The following is a 24,195-nucleotide window of genomic DNA, read 5'->3' on the forward strand; positions in this document are numbered from 1 at the left end:
TCAGTAATAGGAAGATTTCTTTACTAACTCGTAGACGAATTTCTCTTACTGTTCGATAGGTATGTATCTATGAAATTCAATACATACTTGTGAGTGTAAATGTGTATATATATATATACATATATATATATATACACGGAAATAGATTCGTTTCCAGCTATCGGCGTTGACTCGTCGATTCGTTCGACATTTAAAAATTGTCGAGCTTTTCGACTCGTTCTGGATTTTTTTCACGAACCAAACAAATCTCGACAGTCTCGTTTCTCTACGAATTACCACCTATTATTTATCGATAAATCGAAAAGAGTATGAAAAAAAAATAGAGAGAAAGACAGAGAGAGAGGGAGAGAGAGAGAGAGAAAAAGGAAGAAAGAAAGAAAGAACCTTCAACGACCACGTCATTGTCCGTTATGTATTTACACAGGTAGATAGATAGGTAGGTAGGTAGGTAGGTAGGTAGGTAGGTAGGTAGATGGTTACTACTCGTTGAGGGTTCGCGTGTCTTTAATGAGAAAGAAAGTTTAAGCTGTTCGTAAAGGAGAAGAGAACGGAAGGGAACGGAAATGAAAGGAAAGGAAAGAAAGCAAAAAATAAAAAAAAAAATAAAAAAAAATATATATATATATATATACATAGGAAGAAGAGGAAAGAAAAAGGAATAAGATCGAATAGACAACTGGCACGCACGCGCTACGAGAATATCGGATTGCCTCTTTGAAAGCACGAGAGACATGCGTTTAGAAATTCAAATAACTTGGAAAATCAGTGCAAGGAATCGTATTCGCTATGTACCAGAGTTTTACACCGCGACCCCCCGCCGCTTCACCATGTCAACGCCATTGCCATTGCCATCATCAACACCATCATCACCGTAAAGACGCATAACGGAATGAATATTTTTCAGCATTTAAATCACGACGGGTCATGTCACGATTTCGATCATGCAAAAGTTCGAAGGAAAAAAAAATTATATATATATATATATATATATATATATATATATATATATATATATATATATAGAGAGAGAGAGAGAGAGAGAGACGCGAGCTCGTACGAGGGCATTTTTACAGAAAACTCGTTTCGCAGCAAGCTTTCCATAAAAAGCGACTTATCCGCACGTTCGCTCGTTCCGTTTTACTCGTTAAAGACAGATGCCTTAAAGGTAAATTATTCATCCCAGTGACACCTTCGACTGTTGATGGTATTATCGAATATCTTGAAAGATATCGTATACTTAATCATTAATTATACTCAATCATACCAAATACGAGACAGTACATCAAAATAATAATAATAATAATAATAACAATAATAATAATAATAATAATAATTGATTATTGATAATCTATCTGTTTTGACTTAAGAAATATCATTTGCCTTATTAATTCGATATTATTGATTGACGCAAAAATATACAATATTTTAAAAGACACCCCTTCCACTTTCCTTCTTATTTTATTCCAATCGAGCGAAAGAGAAGAAGAGAAACGAGCAAAAGAAAGAGAGAGAGAGAGAGAGAAGAGGGGAGAAATGAGGGAAAGAGAGAGACGTATTGACAAATTTTTTTTCTTATTCTAAAATTTTACGAGAATTTTGTGAAAGAGTTATAAACGAATTTTTGAATGAAAAAAAATTCTATGAGATGCTTCGGGTCATATACCTTTCGCGTTACGTTCCATAAAGTCGAGATGAACGAGTTCGAGTACGATAGGGGAAAAGTCGAAAAGAAAACATAAAGAAAGGGAGATAGGTAAAGTGGCATCATAAAAATAATAGTTAAGATGAATGAGAGATAGAGATAGAGATAGTTAGATAGAGAGACAGAGAGAGTATGGGTGACGTCCTTTCGCGATTCGTATCTTTTAACATTTGCTTTTCGAATTTGGCTTTCGTTCCCGTTCTCAATGTGACGCAGATCTTTTTTACATACCATTGAAAACGAAGCTGGAGAACTGGGAAAGTAAAAGAGAGAAAAAGAGATAAATAGAGAGAATGATAAAGAAAAAGAAAGAAGGAAGAAAAAAGAGAAAAGAAGAAAAAAAACTAACTCCCCATAGAGATTCCGACCCATATATAGTTCCATAACGTTCAGTCGTGTATCATCAAAGTTCCTTCTTCATTTTTCCCCTTCCCATAACTATATGCCGTAAATCTCGTACATTGGAACGGCGTTTTTCTAGCCGCAGAAACAAAATAAAAAAAGAGAGAGAGAGAGAGAGAGAGAGAGAGAAAAGAAAGAAAGAAAGAAAAAAAAAATAAAACGAGAATAGACAAAAGAAAGTATCATTGTAAGGTAGTTTATACGGACAAGCTTCGGTATCGATTCTCGTAAATATTTTCAAGCGATACCGTGGGACGAACGCGATAGAGGAAACCTTTGGAAATTCAATTTGTCTTATTTTCTCGCACTAGTACAAAATCTCAGAACAAAATTTACGTCGGACGGAATGGAAACTACGATGGCGATAGACAGAGGAATAAAAAGAAAAAGAAAAAGAATAAGAAAAGAAATGAAAAAGAAGTTTCTTCAAGCGTATGCGTCTATGAACTTGAAAGACGATAACGATCGGCACGAGAATGAGATAGGGTAGTAGAATATATATATATATTTTTCTACCATTCGATTAACTCCTCGACGAATAAAATTGTCTTTACTTCTTAGTTTTATACGAGTTATCGATCACCGATGAAAATACTCGCCTCGTCATCGGCGCGTTTTAAAACGCAAAACTTAAAATTGAAGAAACGCGGCCGATCGTCGATTGAAATCTTATTTTTCTGTCGATCAGTGGGTCGTCCGACCGGTTGTACCAAATTCCAGGAGGACGAAGACGAGAAAGAGAAAGAGAAGTATGTATGTGTGTGTGTGTATGTGTGTGTGAGAGAGAGAGAGAGAGAGAGAAAGAACAGGAGACATTTGGAACTCGTTTGTCTTTCTCTTTCTCTTTCTGTCTCTCTCTCTCTCTCTCTCTCTCTCTGTCTCTCTCAATGAAAGTCAAAGACTTTTTCATTCGATCGATATTACCATGTGACAAAATAAAAAAAAAATGAATTTTTATCTAAACAACGATTATGGTCACGCGAAGCTTTTATCATAAACTAATCTGAAATTAGTACCATTAGTAATGCGTGGGTATATTCTTAAAAAGTAAGTAACAACGTAGAATTTAACTTTGAACAAACGTTTAAAGATCATGCGAATTAACGTTATAACGATACGTGAATTTCTATGAATAGTATAAAAGTAAATGTGTACGTGCAACGTAGAAGGAAAATTTTACGTCGTCGTCGTCGTCGTCGTCGTCGTCGTCGTGGTCGTTGAGTTTATCGATCCGTAATTTAGTTTCTCGTTGGTCACGGAAAACGGTTCGACCACGAAGAAGAAATAGAAGAAGAAGGAGATGGAGGAAGAGGTGAAAAAAGAGGAGAAGGTGAAGGAGGAGAAGGTGAAAGAGGAGAAGGAGGAACACTCATACATATATAAATCGATTCTCGGAAGACGAACTTCGTAAAAGGCTCGTAAAAGAGAAGGCGAGAGTTCATTCTTCGCGAGGTTACGATGAGTCAAGCTATTTATCCACTCGCAAAGTTGTATGCAAGTAACAGCGATCAATTGCCTACTAGCAACGTACGTAGATACGTGTATATATATATATATATATATATATATATATATATATGTATGTATGTATGTATGTATGTATGTATGTATGTATGTATGTATGTACATACGTATGTACGGTACCTACGTAAGTAAACGCTGTTAATATCAGTCGTAAAGAATGACTCAAGGATTTATACTATCAAGGCCACGTCGTTGACTTTCGCGTGACGCCACTAGTCCCCCATGATTCTGGCGTGATTTCTTTCTACGATATTGTGACATTTCTTTTTCTTTATCTTCTTCATCTTTTCTTTTTTTTTTTTCTTTTTATTACTCTCTTATGAATTGAGAAGAATCAATCGACCGATTGTTCTACGTTTGATCTTACCTATTACAAATTGGACAACGAATAATCATTGATCCTTTCTCCACCAATAATCGATCCCACGCAAAGGATACTACTATTACAAAGTTTATGACGTAGTAATTTATTTTAAGTTAAAAAAAACTTTTCCATCCATTTCGTATTGTATAAGCGAAATAAAAGAAAGAAAGAAAGGAAGGAAGGAAGATAGACAAAAGAGAGAGATAGACAAAAGAGAGAGAGAGAGAGAGAGAGAGAGAGAGAGAGAGAAAGAGAGAGAGAGAGCAAACAGCAAAAACCAAAAGATAAAGAAAGAGGAATAAAAAAAGGAAAAAAAAAATCAAGAAGAGAAAGAGCAAATAAAAACTAACTAACGTTATAAATAATTAACGAGATACCTTAGATCGCGAGTCCTATTTCCGCACACCGTAAACGTAGCAGAGTTCCCGTAAACGAGAAAGGGGAATGTGCCCGGTGGCCGAAGGGGGATTTATGATAAAAAGGAGAAAGAGAGAAAGAGAGAGAGAGAGAGAGAGAGAGAGAAAGAGAAAGAGAGAGAGAGAGAGAGATAGAGAACGAGGGAGATTGTTAACGAGGATATCCCCGTACCCCCGTCAGTACGCAAAAGCGCTACCACCGGTACGATATATTAATCTGAACGATCGAACGACGATTCTCTACGTGTAGTTGAGGGCGGTCGCGCGTCGACTGAAAGCTCCCTTTCGAAGAGAGAATCCGCAAGGGAACGACAACGGCGGCGCCACGACGCAACCCCTTACAACATAGCACGGCACGGCACGGCACCACGGCACAGCACGGCACAGTACAGCAGAGCAGAACAGAGCAGACCAGAGAAGAGAAGAGAGAAGAGAAGAGCAATGCTAGCCAGCCAGCCAGCCAGCCAGCCAGTCAGCCAACCAAGCGACCGAGCCGTTTCACCCCCACCCTCCTCCCTCCTACTATTCCACCACCTCTTCCTCCTCCCGCCTTGTCTGCATCCCCCTCGAAAGCTCGGCATCCCCACCATCGGAGCGTGTCTACCGCCACGCGGCCGTCGAACTGGAGGGGGTGTCTGCCGGTGGAATTACTTCGCCCGGCAAAAAGCTCCTATACCCTTATTTGGAAGGGTAGAAAACTTCGCAAGACCGACTCTCTGCCTGTTTCTGCTGCTGCTGTTGCTACTGCTTCCTACTGTTACTGTTACTCTGTTCCTGTTGCTACTCTACCGCTACTGTTACTCTATTGCTGCTGTTGCTACAGCTATGGGATATATTTTGCCAATGGTGTTGTTAGGTGGAATGTAAGTATATGAAAGAGAGAAATAGAGAATGGCGCTTGTTCGTTCCTCCCTACATATCAGCATCGTTGTATCATCGCTAGGGAGGGAAAGGAAGGAAGAGAAAGAGAAAGAGAGAGAGAGAGAGAGAAAGGGATGAATTATAATCTGTATAATGCTAAAGAATGTTTAGCGAGCGGGCGAGATAAGAGAGTTCGTCGGCCTTCGTCCTGTTCTCTTCTATTCCTCTTTATACCCACACACACACACACACACGCGCGCGCGCTCATGTATTTTTTATACTCAAGAAGAACTTCGTAGTTAAACGATTTATTATTACATCTTATTTCGACCAAATCAAATAATCCATTTTGGTTTATCGATCCTACTAAAAGTGGTAGTAGTCAGGTTAGTCGATTCTCCGCTTTCTACGTCCCGACGCATTTATAGTCAACGGATCCTACCCACTGATGGATTTATGGTAATTAGTAGACCCATAGGAAAGAGGGATCCCATTGAATTTTCACGATATTTCGATATAGCGATCTATTTAAATGGAAACGGCTTGTATTATATCGATTATCAATATGGATTAATAAAAAAAATTATCCTAAAGGATATAGAAAAAGTTGTTTTTATCAAATTGGTGGAACATCGAACCCGAGTGTCTCTCTCTCTCTCTCTCTCTCTCTCTCTTTCTTTTTTATGGTATAGATTTTTCATAACGACGTAAAAACCGTAAACGGGGACACCGGATCGAAGATATGCGTATTTGATGATAAAAATTGGACGTTAGGTGGATGAATCTTAAAGAGACGGTGGAGAGGAGAATACACTTAACGATCGAGAGAGAGAGAGAGAGAGAGAGAGAGAGACCGGGTTTGGTTCGTGAGTCGAGTACAAGTAGGAACCGGTTCTCGTGTGTGGCATGAGCTCTTTCGTTACTGTCGTGTGTCCGTAGGATGAAAGGAAGTTCAACGGCAGTATCGACGAACAAGCAGAAGATCGATCGCGTCAAAGAGAAATCTCAAATCGTTCCTATCCCCCCTCAAATCGCTCCCCCGCCCGCCCGCCCGCAACCCTTCCCCCTCCCCAATCATCCCATTTCTATTTCTGTCATATTTCGTTCGCCAAAAAAAGAAAAGAAGAGAAAAAAAAAAAAGAAAAAAAAAAAAAAAAAAGAAAAAAGAAAAGAAAATAAAAAACCTTTTTCAACGTATCGTCACACGACGATCGTTGTTATCGAGCAAGCGCACAAATACAATCGTGTTTCGATCGGTTCAAAACGTTAACGTCACGTTTTTTTCTTCTTCTTTGTTTTTATTTTTTTTCTCTCTTTTTTTTTTTCTTTTTTTCTTTCGTTAGACGAAAAAAGTAGGACACTGATTGATAAAATATCTTGTTGAGAACGAAGAAAAAAAAAAAAAACAAAAAAAAAAAAGCTGTCTACCAAAGCGATTTTCAAATCGTTTAGTCAAACGGACGTTTCTGTATTTGTTTGTCGGATCTCCTCTCTATCTCGTCCATCCATCCTTCTCTCCTTTTTATAAAACGATTTATTCCTTGACGCCCTTGATGTAAATGGTACGTATTGAACAATTCGCACCCTTTTCTCTCGCAATCAGTGGAAAAGTTACACGGAACGCGATACGTGTCTCGACTATCTCTGATCCGAGTATTTCTGATTTTCTGCCAACATTTCCTTCTATGAGCGGGGAAAAGAAGATAATGTAAAAAAAAAAAAAAAAAAAAAAAAAAAAAAAATAAACAAAAAAAAACAAAAACTTTCGGTGATTGTAACTATCATAGAAAATCTCTATATTTCATAAAGATATAATTAAAATCTCATGTCCGTTCTAGATATGAAATTGTGACTGGGAAGTCTTTAAAAACTCGTTCATACGGAACGAGTTAGACCATTTCTAAAATTATCATCTTGATTCTTTGATTCATTAAAAATAAATGACTCACCCAACGTACGAACGCTTGTCGTAGTTTGTTTTTTATTATCCATGAGCAAAATCAGACACCTGAATTGATATCTTACCTGAAAAGACAAAACAGAAGGGGAAAAAAAATCATTAAAATCAATTACGATTACTACGTTGAAAAATATAATTGAATTCGCGTAAATAAATAAAAAGTAAATAATTGAAAATAATTTCATCATTCGTACTTATTTGGGGCGAGGCGGGCGAGGGGGGGGGGGGGGGAGGAATAAAAAAAAATAAAATAAAAAAAATCCATTCATAATATCGCAACCCAATTTCTCTCGAAGTACTCGAGATATCGCAAATAAATCGCACTCCTCTTTACTTCGAAAAGCACTTTCTTCTTATATAAATAGAGCAAATCTTAAGATAGCTTCCGTCTCTGTGAAAGTAAATGAAACAACGCAAGAGAGTGAGAGAAAGAAAGAAAGAAAAAAGGAGAAACAGTGTATGTGTGAGAGAGAGAGAGAGAGAGAGAGAGAGAGAGAGAGAGAGAGAGAGAGAGAGGGAAAGAAAAGTAGTATTGGTATATGTATATATATGTAGTTACGAACTTACGCAGTATCTAGAAAGAAAATATTGATAAATCGAAAGAACGAAAAATCATTGTGTGTATGTGTATGTCTATACGTGTGCGTGTATGTACTACGATTTGGTGGCTTGCCGAGATCCTGTAATTTACTAAAATCCTAGCGTTCTGTCTTTTACAATCCAAGATTAGTTTCGGACAGTTGGATCTTATCCTACCATATATATATATATATATATATATATATATATATATATATATACACATACAGTAAAATATGTACTTATACAATACATGACGATAAAATTGAAAATTAACATCTTCGAAAATTTTTATATATTACATTCTTCTTAATTTATATATAATATAATACAATCTAATTTTATAATAATATATCCTTATAAAACATATTGGCTAAAATTTATAATTTGTTAGATTTTCAAATAATAAAAGCGACGACGAACAAGGACGAGAAATAAAAACGTAATCTATAGTTTGGTGGAATATCGATCCTAGCACAAATTATTATACTCTCCCGCGGGAAACATCGCTCCAGCAATCGATTACTCATTTTCGAGACGATCCTTTGGGTAGAACGAACAAACCTGCGATCGTGATAATTCATATTCTCTTATACACATACTCGTATGCCCACACACACACACACACACACACACACACACATATGACAGATAGTATTCCATATAAAAAAAAACTCGAGACAAATAAACCGCGACTAGAGTTTCGTGCACTTGAAATGGATTAGAAAAGTGGATCGAATAGGAGAGCAACACGGATGCGAGAAGTCTTTATGTGCTGTGCTATACGTGTTAGACGGTAGTTATTTAATACAATAATTTCTTTCTCTTAGGGATGACTCACATAATAGCACGAAATTATGGTGTTTAGATACGCGTGCGTACGTACGTACATAGGTATATACATAGGGAGAAAAAGAGAGAGAGAGAGAGAGAGAGAGAGAGGAAGAGAGAAAGAAATAAAACGGCTATTAAAAATCTTTAGGTATACATGAAGATAAAACATTTTCACTTCCGCATCTTATCGGTAAAGAATAAGTTCTCTACTATGTATATTTTATCGAGTTATTGTTCTCTGAATCGAATAGATTCTAAGAAAACACATCTCGGTAACGCCTACGATCGATCGATAAGTAATCCACTATCATCATTTTCTATTCAATTGAAATATAAAAAGTCAATAAATCGCTAACAATAAGAAAATGGTATCGTTGGTAAATCGTTGTCTGTTATACACACACACACACATATATTTTTATAATATATATATATATATATATATATATAAACTTGTTATTTAGGTTCGTCGTATCGTAAAAGAGACGACAGAATGACATTTAACGTTATTAAATTAATTAAAAGGAGAGATGGGCGCGATCCGATGGAAGAGGCAAGACAATGAATGACTTCGCATTTAGAATACGACTTGGAGGAGTTTACTACTCTCGGTTAAAGATCCATTACAAACGGCCAAGGCCATTATTTGTTTTATCGTTCACCTACATGTGCACGTTTACTTTATCCTATGTGCTCCGACATATCAAAGTTAACTTGGCCAGAGAAATTGAACATTCTTCGTTCGGTCAGTATGTCTCGTTCGTTACGCGTGAAGTTTTCTTGGGCGATATAAATTTAAAAAAGAAAAAGAAAAAAAGAGAGAGAGAGAGAGAGAGAGAAAGGAAGAAAAAAAAGGGAAAAAAAAAGAAAAAAGAAAAGAAATAGTTGGATACTTCGTCGCTAATTTCGCGGAGGAGCGAATCTTCTCCGTCGATAGAAAAGCTCGTGCCAAGTTTCTGCAAGCAAGCTGTGCGGAAGCATTCCGTCGCGGTCGCCTCGAAGTCGAGACAGTCGCTTTTTTTTTTTTCCTTTTGAGAGAGAGAGAGAGAGAGAGAGAGAGAGAGAGAGAGAGAGAGAGAGAGAGAGACGGCGAATGGAAGGAATGGGCGCGAACGAACGATTTTACGAAAGAAAAAGAAAAAAAAAAAAACGACATAAAAAGAAAGGATACGTGATAAATTGCGTAAGACCAAACATAGAGATAGGTATGTAACTACGTACCGTACATACGTACGTACGTACATACATATGTACGCATCATCGTGGAATTTATGTCGAGTTCACGCTCGATAAAGCGATTCACTTCGATTCGTTCATGTTACCCGCAATAAGAATAAATTCTCAAGAAAACTTAACTTTCCTTTATCCTGTAACAGCTGGGGTTATATAAAAAAAAAAAAAAGTAGGAGAGAGAGAGAGAGAGAGAGAGAAGAAAAAAGAAAAAGAAGAAAAGAAAAGAAAAGAAAAGAAAAAGAGAAAAGAAAAGTAAGTAAATAAAGAATAAGAAGGAAGAAAAAGAAAAGGAAAGAACAAAATGTCGGACAAAAAAGCTTTTAGCAAAGTTCTCACTCAAAAGTCGCGGACTACTATACAAATTGATTCGAAAGATGCATCACGGTGCATCATACACCATTGCCGAATAATAATCGAACCACGCGGATTGGGTTGCCTCTTCGGTATGTATCGTAAGCCAAGGATCTCCGTTAAAATAGCGCTACGGCACGTATTGGAAACCCCTTCACGTACCCTTTCACATACGTTTAAGCATGCTTCACGATACTTGGGAGTGACACTAGCGTTGGAGTGGAAGGTCAACCGGCGATTGGAACTGGGACACCGACATCGATGAGGGAGGGGGAGGGGGCAGGAACATAGAGGAGGAAGAGGGGGGGGCGAGACGGAGGGAACCATAGAAAAAAAAAATTATAAACGAGTTTAAAGCGCCCGAATGACTCCTTAGAGGCAGGTTTTCGTCGTCGTAGTAGTCGTCGTGTAATTCTTTTGAGGATCAAAAATCCATACCAGTTGCGATATTACTGCAACGGTATTTCCATATAAGAATAAAAGAAAATAAAAAATATATTAAAAATAATAAAAAAAAAAAAAAAAGAAAAAGAAAAGAAAAAAATACAAACGAAAGAATAAAAAAAAAAAAAAAAAGAGAAAAGATAAGTTTACCCAACGAGTATAGCACCGTTTCCTCTTATACTCGTTCCTTGTATATTTATCGAGGTATCTACTTTGAAAAGTAATTCTTATCTATATATTTTCAACGTTTAAAATGTAAATAGACAGGTAGTTAGATAGGTATGTATATATATATATATACATATATATATGTATGTGTATATGTAAACACATTCTTTGAATAATATTTTAAATTCGTACTGGGAGTGGGTGATTTAAAGGAAAGGCAAAAAAAGACAAAATGAAAGAATAAAAATAAGAAACGAAAAAAACAATTAAATAAGTCGAAAAAAAAATATATGTATATATATATATATGTATATGTATAATATTGTTCTGTTTCCAACCAAAAGGTAATAATTTCGTTAAAAGTATCGCGATCACACGTAAACAATTAATACTTGAATCGTCGACATCCGTACGAACGACGATGCGCATCGTTTATCAGTAAAGCCCCTAAAAGTTATAATTTGTTTTTCGTTTTCCGATGCGACTGATTAAAAGTTATCGTTTTTATTGGATAAAAAAAAATATATTTTCTTTTTCTATCTTTTCTTTCTGTCCTTTTCATTTTTCTTTTGCTTTTTCTACACCGCCCCGCCCCGACCCGCCCTATCTCTCCTTAATCTTTCTTTCCTTTTCATTCAAGCGATCTATTATTTCTACATTTTCTCGCGTTTATTTTTGCGTCAACATCGATCCGTATTATTCGTAAAAGTTCGAAAAGCCAACGAAGGCCCCTTCCCGGTAAGATCGAACAAAATTATCCCGGTGATTTTCGTGCTAGTTGATTTGCCAGTATTTAATCGCTTCTCCGACGCCCTTAAGCGGGATTATATACTGATCTACTATGTTTCCTTATAACTTCACCCTACCGTTCATAATCAATTTTCACTTTGCGTCTCGGTTGCCGTCCGAACGAAATTATATACCTTCGCTATTATACGCTTTAAATCCATTCGAATCATAATGCGTGTAACTAATCCGAGTATACACCTCGAAACCAAATTCCTTTTCAAATAACGCGCGCATGCGCCTATAGATGTTTGTTGTGTCTGTATGTCTATGCGTATCATATACACATGCGTATATAAATATACATATATATATATATATATATATATACAATTTCTATGGTATCATAACAACAACAACAAACATATATTAGCTAATCGAATTTCATTGAATGTACGTATAACAAAGGAATATTACAACTTACGTTAACAATGTAGAATATTAATCAAAATGTAGATATTTAGGACGATTTACAATTTCCCTTCCAAGTCCAACTAGACGGTTGATTCTGTTTCTCCATCCGGTGCAAACGATATTTCATCTCAACATCAAGAGACATTTCTTGTACGTAACTCATAGAAGAGAGAAAGAGAAAGAGAAAGAGGAGACGTACTCGACAATCTGCTCGTTTAACAGACGTAAATGATTCGTACATGTGTGTACAATAGCTCAGAGCGAACAGAGCTAGCTAGCAGCTTTTTGACGATACCAATTCGAATATCCTTCTTGCTCAAAGTTAAACCATTGAAATTGTTTTTCTTCTCTCTCTTTCTCACTCTCTCTTTCTCTCTCTTTCCTCCTTCTCTCTTCCACTCACTATCTCTTTGTTTTCATACACGAGCGAATAAAGTGAACGTCATATAGAGTTGTTGACAAATACAATCGTCATATATATGTTTCATAAGAGCATATAACATGAGAAAAGACGGACATTTTATCGTTGTCATTCACAGGCATAATACGCACTATTCCATACGATTCACATTAGTTTTCTAATAGTTAATTATGATACGTATATATGTGTGTATTTGTGTGTAGATCAACGATATACATTTCGAACGTTTAATAAAATAAAAATTATTTTCAACCACGTTATATCATTGAATAAAATAGAAATTTTGATTTCTCCCGGTCTAAAGAATTCTCCGTAATAAAAGTAATATTTCGTAATAGTATATGTTTTTATTTTTTTTTACCTCGATTCTTATAAAAATTTTCGATTAACGATTACGAAATTCGATAAGATTATACAAGGAGACCCTTTACAATTGTTTTGCGTGTGTTTACCTTTCCAAAGTTATCATACGACTGCGTTGTCTGTCTAACAGAGTTAAGTAGTATTTGTCATGTTGAAAATCAGACTTTATTTCGATGTGAACATGGTAAACAAAGTAATAATGTTAATCTCTAGAAATAGATAGATACAATCTCACGTGCTTTATATATATATATATATTTTTTTTTTTTTTTTAATGAAAAAATTAATTATTAATCTCGAATTAATGAGAACCATTGAAATATTTTATAAATGTATATTCAAATACCAAGTGTAAAGTATATATTATTTATTTACATATGTGCGCGCGAGTAAACACACACACACACACGCATACCCACACAAACTTAAAGATGTAAATATTGAAATTAACGGGATTACGTAAATATTTACTCGTTGTTTCATCGAAACTCGTCTTCGTCTTATTTATATCATGCGTTAAACATTTATATCTACATACTGATTGATATCATAAAAGTACACACAATATATTTAACTTTTAATGACTTATTATAATTTATCATTTATCAAAAACAAAATCTGTTATATTAAAGTTCGTCGTGTAATATAACGCAAAGTTTTCAAACGATACATTCTGTAATATTTTCTTGCTTTTTATAGTTTAATTAATCGTCCTACTAGGGTTTTGTTCGTGTCCTTGTACTTAACACGATATGAAACATCGCTTTGTTAGAAAAGTTTTAAGTACCTGCATTAATATCGCACTTTAGAAAGTTCCAATTTTTCGTAATTATAACTATGACATTTTCTTTTAGTTCAAAAGTAGAGGTAAACGTCCTAAATATTATTAATAAAATCTTTACTTTCGAATACGTCATAATCTATTATTTTATTAGATGACTTTGTACGGGGGATGGATAAAATTTTTATAAGTTTAAAAATCAATTACACTTTTTCGCGACTTTTTTAAGGTTAATCTTTTTCTGTTCTTTTCTTCTTTTTTTTTTTTTTTTTTTTTTTTTTTTTTTTTTTTTTTTTTTTGCAAATCGTAAAACTCTACAAGCTTATAAGCTTATGTACTTTCTCAGTACGAACCACCACTTACGGAAAGTTTTCCGAATATTTCTATGGCTAAACGCTATATCTATTATATTTTTAATAAACCGTACAAGAGTCATCTTCTTTACGTACAAGTGCATTACAAACAAGAAAATTTCTCTTCTTCGTTACGCTCGTCTCGTTCTACTAAAATTTTATCATATGAATTACGCAGTTTGCTGGAAGCAATAGCTTCGAGGATTCACATCAACGAGATAAATTGCGTTCGAATGAAGACGTTCCACTCTTGCGAGAGATAGTACCAGTGAATGAACTAACTATAAAAAGTAGTAAACCAAGAAACGTATCGTAAATAACGAGATATGCCTGTTGTACCGTGCGAATGAGCGAAAGAGAGATTAATGTTTTCGAAGTATACATAAACTTATCTCACTAATTTTTTAAACTGGATTTTATTGCGTTTACTCAAAACGAAAAAAAGACAAAAAAAAAAAAAAAATTAAAGAAGAAGGAAATTTCCGCATAATTAAATGATAATATCGTGTAATCGATTCCGAACGATAAAAAAAAAAAAAAAAAAAAAAAAGAAAAAAAACAGGAAGAAGAAGGACAAAAAAAAGAAAAAAAAAAAAAAAGAAAAAAATATCTATATCAGCGTGATATCATTTTTTTTATTTGATTTAAATCTCGCAAAGATTGCTTGATTGTTTGATCGAAGTTCTTTTTTTAATTAAACGATTCACGGCATCTAAGCTTACTTGGTTTTATCACGCTACTTTTCGTCCGAGGGAGATAAAGAGAAATAATTAGATAGATAGATAGATAAATAGATAGAAAAAAGAGAGAGAGAGAGAGAGAGAGAGAGGAGAGTTCGTTGAAAGGACTTTTCAAACGTAAAACACTATTAAAAAGGTGTATCCACAATTTTGATTGGTTTCCTTTTTCTTTTCGACATGAAGTTAGCCCTATCGAAGTTTTCAACGCTATTGAGGAGGGCCATTCGTGAATCTCAGATGAATTTCATAAAACAATTAGATCCATACGTTTCTCATTAATGAAATCTTTTTTTTTTTTTTTTTTTTTTTTTTTTTTTTTTTTTTTTTTTTCAATTCAAGAGTGGCAACGAAATAAAGATAAAACTTAATTCTAATCTAATCCACGATAAAAGTTATCCATAATAAAAGAATATCTCTTATCAGTTTAAAAGAAAGAAGTGAAAGTATAATTGTCAATGTTTAATACTCTCGAATACGTGAGATCATCTTACGATCGGATTATAAAAAAAAAAAAAAAAAAAATCAATGGATCGAGAAGAGTAAAAAGAAAAGACAAGAAAAGAAGAAGATAAAAGAAAACTTGACCCTCTAAAGAGAGGAGAAGTGTGAAGAATAAATGATAAAAACGAGAGAAGTCAATTTTGTTGAAAATATATGTGATCGATCACAGAGGAAGACAAAAAAAAAAAAAAAGAAGAACGTAGCATGTGAGAAAGAAGGAAAGAGAGAGAGAGAGAGAGAGAGAGAGAGAGATGAACTCGAAAATAAAAAAAAAAAAGAAAAAAAAAAAAAAAAAAGAAAAAAAAAGAAAAAAGAAAGAAAGAAAGAAAATAGAAATTGATTTCTACTTTGACTTCGGCAAAGGTTGAAGCAATCTGTATAAAGGGTAGATACCCTTGAGCAGAGAATAGGAATACTTCGGTTGTTACCCTGGGCATCGACCGTCTGCTAAGCGCGTGTCCTGGGGCAAGGACCTTCGTTGTACGTATATTCTACAAACCGTCTCGGCGTTTCTCGCTCGATCTTAAGAAGACATAAAAAAGAAAAGGAAAGAAAGAACAAAAAAAAAAAAAAAAGAAGAAGAAGAAGAAGAAGAAGTACTTTACCAATTTCTCTCACACTTTTTACGATAAAATGATTTATCTCATCGTCATATCTCTTCGTGACATGACGTAATTTTCTGTTTCTTCTTTTTTTTCTCTCTCTTTTCTTTCAGACGTTGGGATTATTTTGTGTATATATATATATATATATATATATACCTACTTACATTCGAAGACCGTGAGAGTAAAAGTTATTATCGAAAGCCATTATCGAAAGTTATTATCGTATTTAATCGTTTTTATAATTATTTCATATATTTAACAATCGATTTTCCCATCGTATTTTACATTGTAATAATATTTCCCATATTATTTAAACTTAAAACACATTGCTATTAAATAGGAACGTATATACTGGATAATACGATATCTGACATGACACGAGTGTAAACACCGGTATATCTCTTGTAAGATTTCCCTTAGGTAACGGAGACCCTTTTGGGTATTAAGTATTATTGAGATATCACGCAAATATCTATCTATCTATATATATATATATTTAGATTTCATTCGTTCCTGGTTTGATTTTTATTCGAAAAATCATACTATACAAATAAATAGATCTCTATGTATGCCTTATTATATTATTTTCTTTTCTTTTTCTTTTTCTTTTATCTATCTTTCCTTTTATCAGAAAAACCATACAGATAATATAATTAATATGATATATATATACATATATATATATATCGTAAATCAAAGTTAAGATAATTTCGAGTTTTACGAAGCTATCGTAAATATAAAATAACAGAAGAACAGCGTAAGTAAGAAGAAAAGCTACAAAAACGTTCGTCTGTAGGAGTGGAAGCAACGGTACTTGCTCTCTCTCTCTCTCCCTCTCTCTCCCTCTCTCTCTCTCGAAAGAATCCCTCCTAGAAACAGATAGCACTGTTCGTAAACGTCCACTTTAGCGCCATAGCCAAGGAATAGGTAGAATCTTTAATAGCTGCCTTTGCAACGAAACGACTTATGTAGCACCGACGCGTTCTTCTTAACGTCTACTGTAATACCGTAAATGCTGACTCTCTTCGAACAGAACAAATGAAAAAATATAACGTCGTTTAAGAAAGACCGTTGTTTTCGCTCAAACTTTTCCAATTTCTCGAAGGAGAGAGAGAGAGAGAGAGAGAGAGATCTTTACTCAACGCTAATATATTTTCTCACGACGAGTTTTCTCTGCGAATGATTCTTCTAACGACTTTATTACGAAAAGAAAATGAAGGGAAAAAAAAATAGCGAAAGAATATATTAAAAAAGAACAAAAAAAAAAAAGAATTGAGATATATATATATATATAATATATAACTTGCATCTACGAGGGATAAAGTTATTCATGTTGGTATTCGTATATCAATCGACAAACGAGACTTCCAATTTTCATGTTTTCCCCGATATTTAAATTCTTGAACTTGTTTACTAGCATATCTTGTCGATATGTTCGCGTTCACAAGAGGAATCTTCATGAAAGTGGAACGCTATAGAAAGCAATGCGGAAGAGGAAATTTTTCTCTCATAGACGACCAAATTTTTTCTGGCCAAAGTCACAGATACGATTTTTCACGTAATACCACCACTTGCGACATTAATTTTTTCCAACGCTATAAGAAAAATCGACGATATTTATATATCATCATCATCATCATCATCATCATCATCATCATCATCATCATCATCGATATTCATACAAGCTCATGATCATTCTACGATTTAAATCCACCTGCAATAAATAAAATCTCTTATCTTAAGACTTTACCTATTTCGAAGCGATGATAAGAAAAGTGACAGTAGCATTTTTCTTTTTTTCCTTTTAATTCTATTTTTCTTTTTTTCTTTTCCTCCTTTTTCTTTAGAGCAATCTTTTTCTATAGCATATAATCAATTAATTACACTTAGAAAGGAGTAAACGATTAATAGAATCGATAAAGAGAGCCGAGAACTTTTATCTTTATTAACGTGCTTTTATTCGCGCTACTGCACGATATGACGAATGACTTCTTCGCACACGTGGTGAAAGAATGATTCTTTTTTTTTGCAATCGTTTTTTTTTTCTTTCACTCTTTTGTTTTTTCTTTTTCCTTCTTCTTCTTCTTTTTTTTTCAGAAAGCAATACCACCTACAAGCTTTTGTATTTTCACCCTCGGTAGAGTTTCGGTGGATATAAAAAAAGAAACATGGATAGAGAAGAGAGAATGAGTGTCTGCGTGCGTGTGTGTGTGTGTGTGTGTGTGTGAGAGAGAGAGAGGATAAAGAAGAGAAGAAGAAAAGAAGATAAAAACAGGAAAATAGCGAAGAAAGGCGAAAAGAAGATAGAGAAAAAGGAAAGAGAGCACCGTCATCCAGCTGCTTTTTAATGAGGCATCCTCTCTCTCTCTCTCTCTCTCTGTCTGTCTGTCTGTCTGTCTCTCTCTCTCTCTCTCTCTCTCTCTTTCTCTCTCTCTCTCTTATCCGAGATATCCAGCATTCGCGCGGTCGATGGCCTCGAACGTGAAATAATGCGCTGGAAAATTCCGAAAGGCCGTCGCTTATCGATTTTCTTTAATTATCTTGAACGCGCGAAACGCACGCGATACTTTGAAGATGATACGGAATTATCGTACGGCTAACGCGAAAAGGAGATTATCTTTTAATAAAGAAATCCAATATCCGCTCTTACCAAAACTCCATAACCATTGATCGTCTCCTCTATATACGATCATTCATGTTCATTAAAATCACTTTTTACTGAAATTTTAAAAAATCATTCGGATTTTCGAAGATACCAAATTTATCATCGAATTCGTGAAATTCTAAATATTAATATCTACTTTTGGTACTATTACATATCGTTTTTGATGATAAATAAATATCGAGAAATACAAACTATGCGTTTGACATTGATCCGACCTTTTTCCATATGTATCTATCTACTTACGTACACACACAAACACACATATATATATATTTATCTACTTATTTCTGTATATATATATATATGTGTGTGTGTGTGTGTGTGTGTGTGTGTGTGTGTGTGTCAAGTTTCACAACAAAAATACCAGGATTATTATGAAATTTAGTGGATTTTTTTTTCTTTTTCGCAAAACATCAAGACAGATCAATTTTATTTTCGAGGAGGGATAGAACCGTGTCATAAATTCAATTATTTTCGGCTAACCGAGGGAGGATAGGGAGGGATGACAACCCCCTCTTGAAAATCTTGAATGGCACACATGAGTCGAGTCATTCGAAAGATTTTTTAATTCTTTTTAGAATGGTGCTATTTCTTTCTCTTTTTTCTTTGTTGCTCTTTTCTATCATTTTCGAGTTGATGATTATCGGGAGGAAAAACGCAAGTTTCTAATCGAAAACAAGTTTTATTTTATCAAATATTCAAAACATCGAATATATATATATATATATATATATATATATATATATATATTTGTGATCATTTTTCATCCATTTGCTCACTTAAAATTCTTCTCTAACGAAGCCGATTGAATTACATATATTCTGAATTAAAAATATTCCTCCCCCTCCGTCCCCCCCTCCCCTTCGATAAAAAACGAATAATCAAAGTAATAATAAATGATCGGATAAATGCCGGATTAAAAACTGCCGCCTTATTGGAGTTGCATAGTACGATGGAGAGCTCCCATCGTATTGAAAAAACACTTCTCTTCCGGCATATTCAAGTTATTCTGAATTGATTTCTACGATCAATGAATAAATCCGGCTTTCAAATAAATCCAAGTACGATTCTCGGTGGTCAAATTATTTGTTAATTTCAATGGAATCAACAATATTTTTATTTTTAAAATATCAGCCTATTACATTCGTCGTAATACATATCGGATGCATCGAGGAATCTTTGACGTAACGCTTTAACAAAGACTTCATTACTTATTTATATATCGATAAAAAATTTTTAAAGATAAAATGTAACTAATCGAATGTAAGAAGAAAAAAAAGAAAAAAGAAATTTTATCGGTGCGATTGGGGGGAAAAAAAAAAAAAAAAAAAAAAAAAAAAAAAAAAAAAAAAGCTATCTTGTCGAGAATGATTATGATTTCATAGGATTCCCAACGAAATTTCATTTATAATATACCGATAAAGTAGGATCCCTTTTCCACACACAAACAAACACACAAACAAACACACACACACGCGCGCGTGCGTGCGAACACGCATGTACACACGATATAGTGACCAGAGAGTATAGAGATGTCCATGAAAATGAATATCCAGTGGATGGAGAATGAACGAGCCTTGTTAAAATGGGAAACGAGTATGACGCGATCGAGACTCGATTGAAACTCAACGACGTCGTACTCTTCGACTTTTATTTTTCGTTATACCCGATGAAAGCTCTTCTCACTCTTTTTTCTCTCTCCCTCTCTCTCTCTCTCTCTCTCTCTCTCTATCTCTCTCTTTCTCTCACACTTATCGATGGTTCGAAGATAAAGAAGAAATTCCATTATCCTGACTGCTCCTTTCTCCTCCACCTGTGAGTCCTACCCTCCCCCTCACTCACACCCCTCCCCCCCCCTCACTCTCTTTCTCTCTTTTTCTTTCACTCTTACCTCCCTTTTTTCTCTCCCTTCCTTCTTTCTTCTTCTTCTTCCCTTTACTCTCGCGCCTCTTTTCAAGAGAAGATCGGCAGGCCACTACTACTCGGAATACCTCGTTTCCTTTGTCCGCATCTTTTCTCACGATCCTAAGGATACCGTACTCGCAATGAAACGACCTTCGTATAAGGAGAAGAGTAGTGGATGCTACTGCCCTGCAGCTAAAACCCGGCAAATTGCGCTTCCAACTTTTACGAGGAGCACCGATCCTCTACTCCGTCGGACGAACGATCATCGTCTCTTTTTCTCTTTGAAAAGAGAAAAAGGAAGAGGGACTTTTTCTACTCTTTCCACACCTTCCCCCCCCCACCGCCCCTCTCACCCTTTCACTCTCTCTTTCGTTCTCTCGACATTTGATTTCTTTTCTTTTTTTCTTTCTTTCTTTCTTTCTCTCTCTCTCTCTCTTTTTTTTTCTTTTTTTATTTTGTTTTTTCTTCCTCAAGAGATATTAATATCTTATCGTGATTGAAACGATTACCCAAGTAGAAAACTTTGACTATATATCCTATGCGATAATATGTCTATATTAAATTTTATCGAATTTAATTGAAATATTTTCTTATACATATTTATTTATTTAATTAAATTCATAAAATGTATGAAAATATATCAAAGATACATATCTCTTGCTAATTTGAATTTAATTAAAACATTTGTGCGTATGTGTAAATATAGATCTATTTATAATGTATATAGATCTATTAAGAATTATTGGTTATATTTATGACATATGTATATATATATATATATATATATATATATATATATATATATATAATATATTATATCATAGTTCTTAAAAATATTCGATGATGAAAATAGGTTGAAATTTTAACTTTCCAATGAGTGATCCTTTCCAATGAGGATGAGTGGTTTTATGTCGATGGAACATTGAAAGGAACTAGTAAATATTGCTGAACGAATGACAGAGATCGATACCGGCTGAATATCCGAGGAGAACTTACCTATTATGCAATCCTAACAGAAACAGCCCGAAGCGATTTGCATTTTTCGACGTCGACGAAATCGACGAAAAGATCGACTACTTTGAATTTCGATTATGTAGAAAAGCAAACAAATATACAGGTAGGAAGGATGGGAGGGGGAGGGCGGGGGGGGGGGGGGGGGAGAACTTTCGTTGTCTCTTTACGAAAGCGACTTAACGTTTCTCTCAAGAATCTTTTCTTCTAAACTTTTTCATTTACTTTCCATCCTTCTGCTTGTTGCACCAAACTTTTGTCAAACGTTGTCCTACGAAGAATACTTCTTGACTGAATTTAAAACGTAATTCTTTAACCCTACAGATTTACATCACAATCGGAAAATAACTTTTCTTTCATTCGTTCGTTCGTTCGTCCTTCTTTTTAAAAAGATCTCGCAAGAACATAAAAATCAAACTTCAAAATATAACCTTTATTTATGATTTATTGTTTCTAAAGAAATGTCAATTTTCAAACAAATTTTTTTTTTTTTTCAAGATATAAAGGAAAAATAGATAGTACGGTATAGGTATGGGAAAATAAAAATTCAATTTTTGAATCCAATTCTTAAGTACGATCTCTTCGAATGTGAGAGAGAAAGAGAGAGAGAGAGAGATTTGCAAGAGAATTTTCTCCTCTCTCTCTCTTTCTTCTCTACGTAATAATATAAATTCTTGAAAGAGAAAATCTTAAAGATTTTGAATAACCGAGATATATATCTCGCGTGAAAGTAACGGAGAAGCTGGTCTCTTATTAGAACGGAATACTTTTTCCCTTAGCACGTAGATTAGATCGAAGGATGGATTTGTCTGATCTTTTTTCGAAGAACTACGATAAATTGGAATTTCTTTTTCGCCTCGAAAGAGAAACCTTTTATATATCGTATAGGAAAAGGGAACCTTTTCGATGGGTGTCAATTTCCATCCCCTCCTCCTTTCTCTCTCTCTTTCTCTCTCTTTTCTTTACATAAAGTTATATAAAATCCGATCAAGCAAAAATGTGGATTGAGATTGAAATAAGTGACAAAAAATAAAAAATTCTTACGATTAGAATATAACGGCGAACGAACGAACGAACGAACGAACGAACGAAAGAAATTAATTTGCTATAATTATATTTAAGATAGGGGAAAAGGAAATGTCATGGGGACACGGAGACCGGATTTATTTATGGTGTATGTATGCGTTCACATAATCTGGACGTTTAATCACCTGAATTACCTTTGATAATTATTAACAAAACTGGTCCAAAACTGGTCCAAAACTGGTCCTTATTTTTTAATACGGGCCAACGATCACGAGTTAAACCCCAAGTAGCGGCTTATAATTCTGTTATATTATCGATTATACGATCAAAAATATTCGACTATTTAACTTCTTGAATGGCTAACGTAAGAACTTATTTAATATATGTTGTAGGTATGTAAATATATATATATATATATATATATATATATATATATATATATACATATATGTAACTACTATTCGAAAGTAGATCTCGATTAGATATAATTGATCCTCGTTGAATACACAAATGATAGATACTTTTATGTTCATTATTTTCGACATTTTACAGAGAATGCGTCGTTAGAATTTACGTTCTCTTTAAATATTTCAACGTTTCAATAGCAAACTCTTATTATCTCATTAGACGTCGATATTGAGTAAAAAAAAAAGAAGAAAAAATATATCATCGTCGATCCTCGATAAACAATATCATCAATGTCAAAAAATACGATCGGATAAGATCACAATGTTAGATACTTCCAATAAAAAAATAATCTTCCATTTCCAAAAACTTCGTCGGTTAATCTTTATTGATGAAAATATTTACGTTCTTTTTTTCTTTCTTTTTATTATTTTTTTTTTCTTCTTTTTTTATATATATAAATAAGTACTGGATTCCGTGTAATCGATCGTGAATCGTTAAGAAAATGTTTTACGCGGTAACGCATTGGCGTATCACACCGTTGATAAAGACTTTTGCTCTAGTACACACACACACACACACACGTGTCAGTCGGCCATGTTTGGTCTTATGTAAAATATTCGAACGCATCCATATATAGACGGAGAAGTCGAGTACATGACTCCGACGTTATCACCTACATGCATGTATCTTAAACGTACGTATACGTGTATTGTACAATGTCTCTCTTTCTCTCTCTCTCTCTCTCTCTCTCTCAGTGTGTGTGTATGGGCGCGCATATACGCGTACCTGTGTATATATTTGTGTGTGCGTTTGTTCGCGCGTGTGTACACGACACAAAGCTATTACTCGCTTTACGAGGGGTTCCATTCGTGACGTTTACGACCGAACGAAACCTACCGAATGCGCCGGCACTGCCACCGGCTACGATTAATTCTCGCGTACCTTCGATCCAAAAGTTTCACGAAAAGTACGTCACGGTACGTTCGAGTTCGTTGCACGCGCCTTACCTTTCCTCGAATTTATAATGTAAGAATATATATATATATATATGCATGCAATCTTGGTATATAAGGGAAAAAATAAAAAGAAAAAAAAGGAAGAAAAAAATACATACAACGAAAAATATATATAACGAACAGAGTTTATCGCAATTCATCTGTCCTAATGATACGCGATTTCTTTTCTTTTTTTTTTTTTTGTGTAATGAATATATGCAAAAAAAGAAAAGAAAAGAAAAAAAAAAAAGAAAAAAGAATAGAAAAAATACAGGAGATTTTATCACGTCCTAACCGTTATATACGTAATATCCGAATACCCGGCTGCCTATTTCAATATTTTCTACAACACAACAATTTCTTTTTTTTTTTTTCTTTTTTTT

General features: G+C 34.4%; 1 protein-coding gene across 4 annotated transcripts in view; it reads right to left on the reverse strand.

The window, feature by feature from the left end:
- The window catches only part of LOC124956914 (serine/threonine-protein kinase 26), a 101,833-nt gene that overhangs the window by 72,140 nt on the left and 5,498 nt on the right, over positions 1 to 24,195 (reverse strand). The window contains exon 1 of one of the 4 annotated variants that reach the window (XM_047513363.1): positions 7,219 to 7,276. The exons of the other annotated variants lie outside the window; for them this stretch is intronic. Coding sequence (XP_047369319.1) covers positions 7,219 to 7,261 — 43 coding nt within the window. The 5' untranslated portion in view covers positions 7,262 to 7,276. Of the gene's footprint in view, positions 1 to 7,218; positions 7,277 to 24,195 lie in introns of those variants that run through there. 4 annotated transcript variants of the gene reach the window in all.

Source organism: Vespa velutina, chromosome 1 (assembly GCF_912470025.1).
Source record: "Vespa velutina chromosome 1, iVesVel2.1, whole genome shotgun sequence".
NCBI lineage: Eukaryota > Metazoa > Arthropoda > Insecta > Hymenoptera > Vespidae > Vespa > Vespa velutina.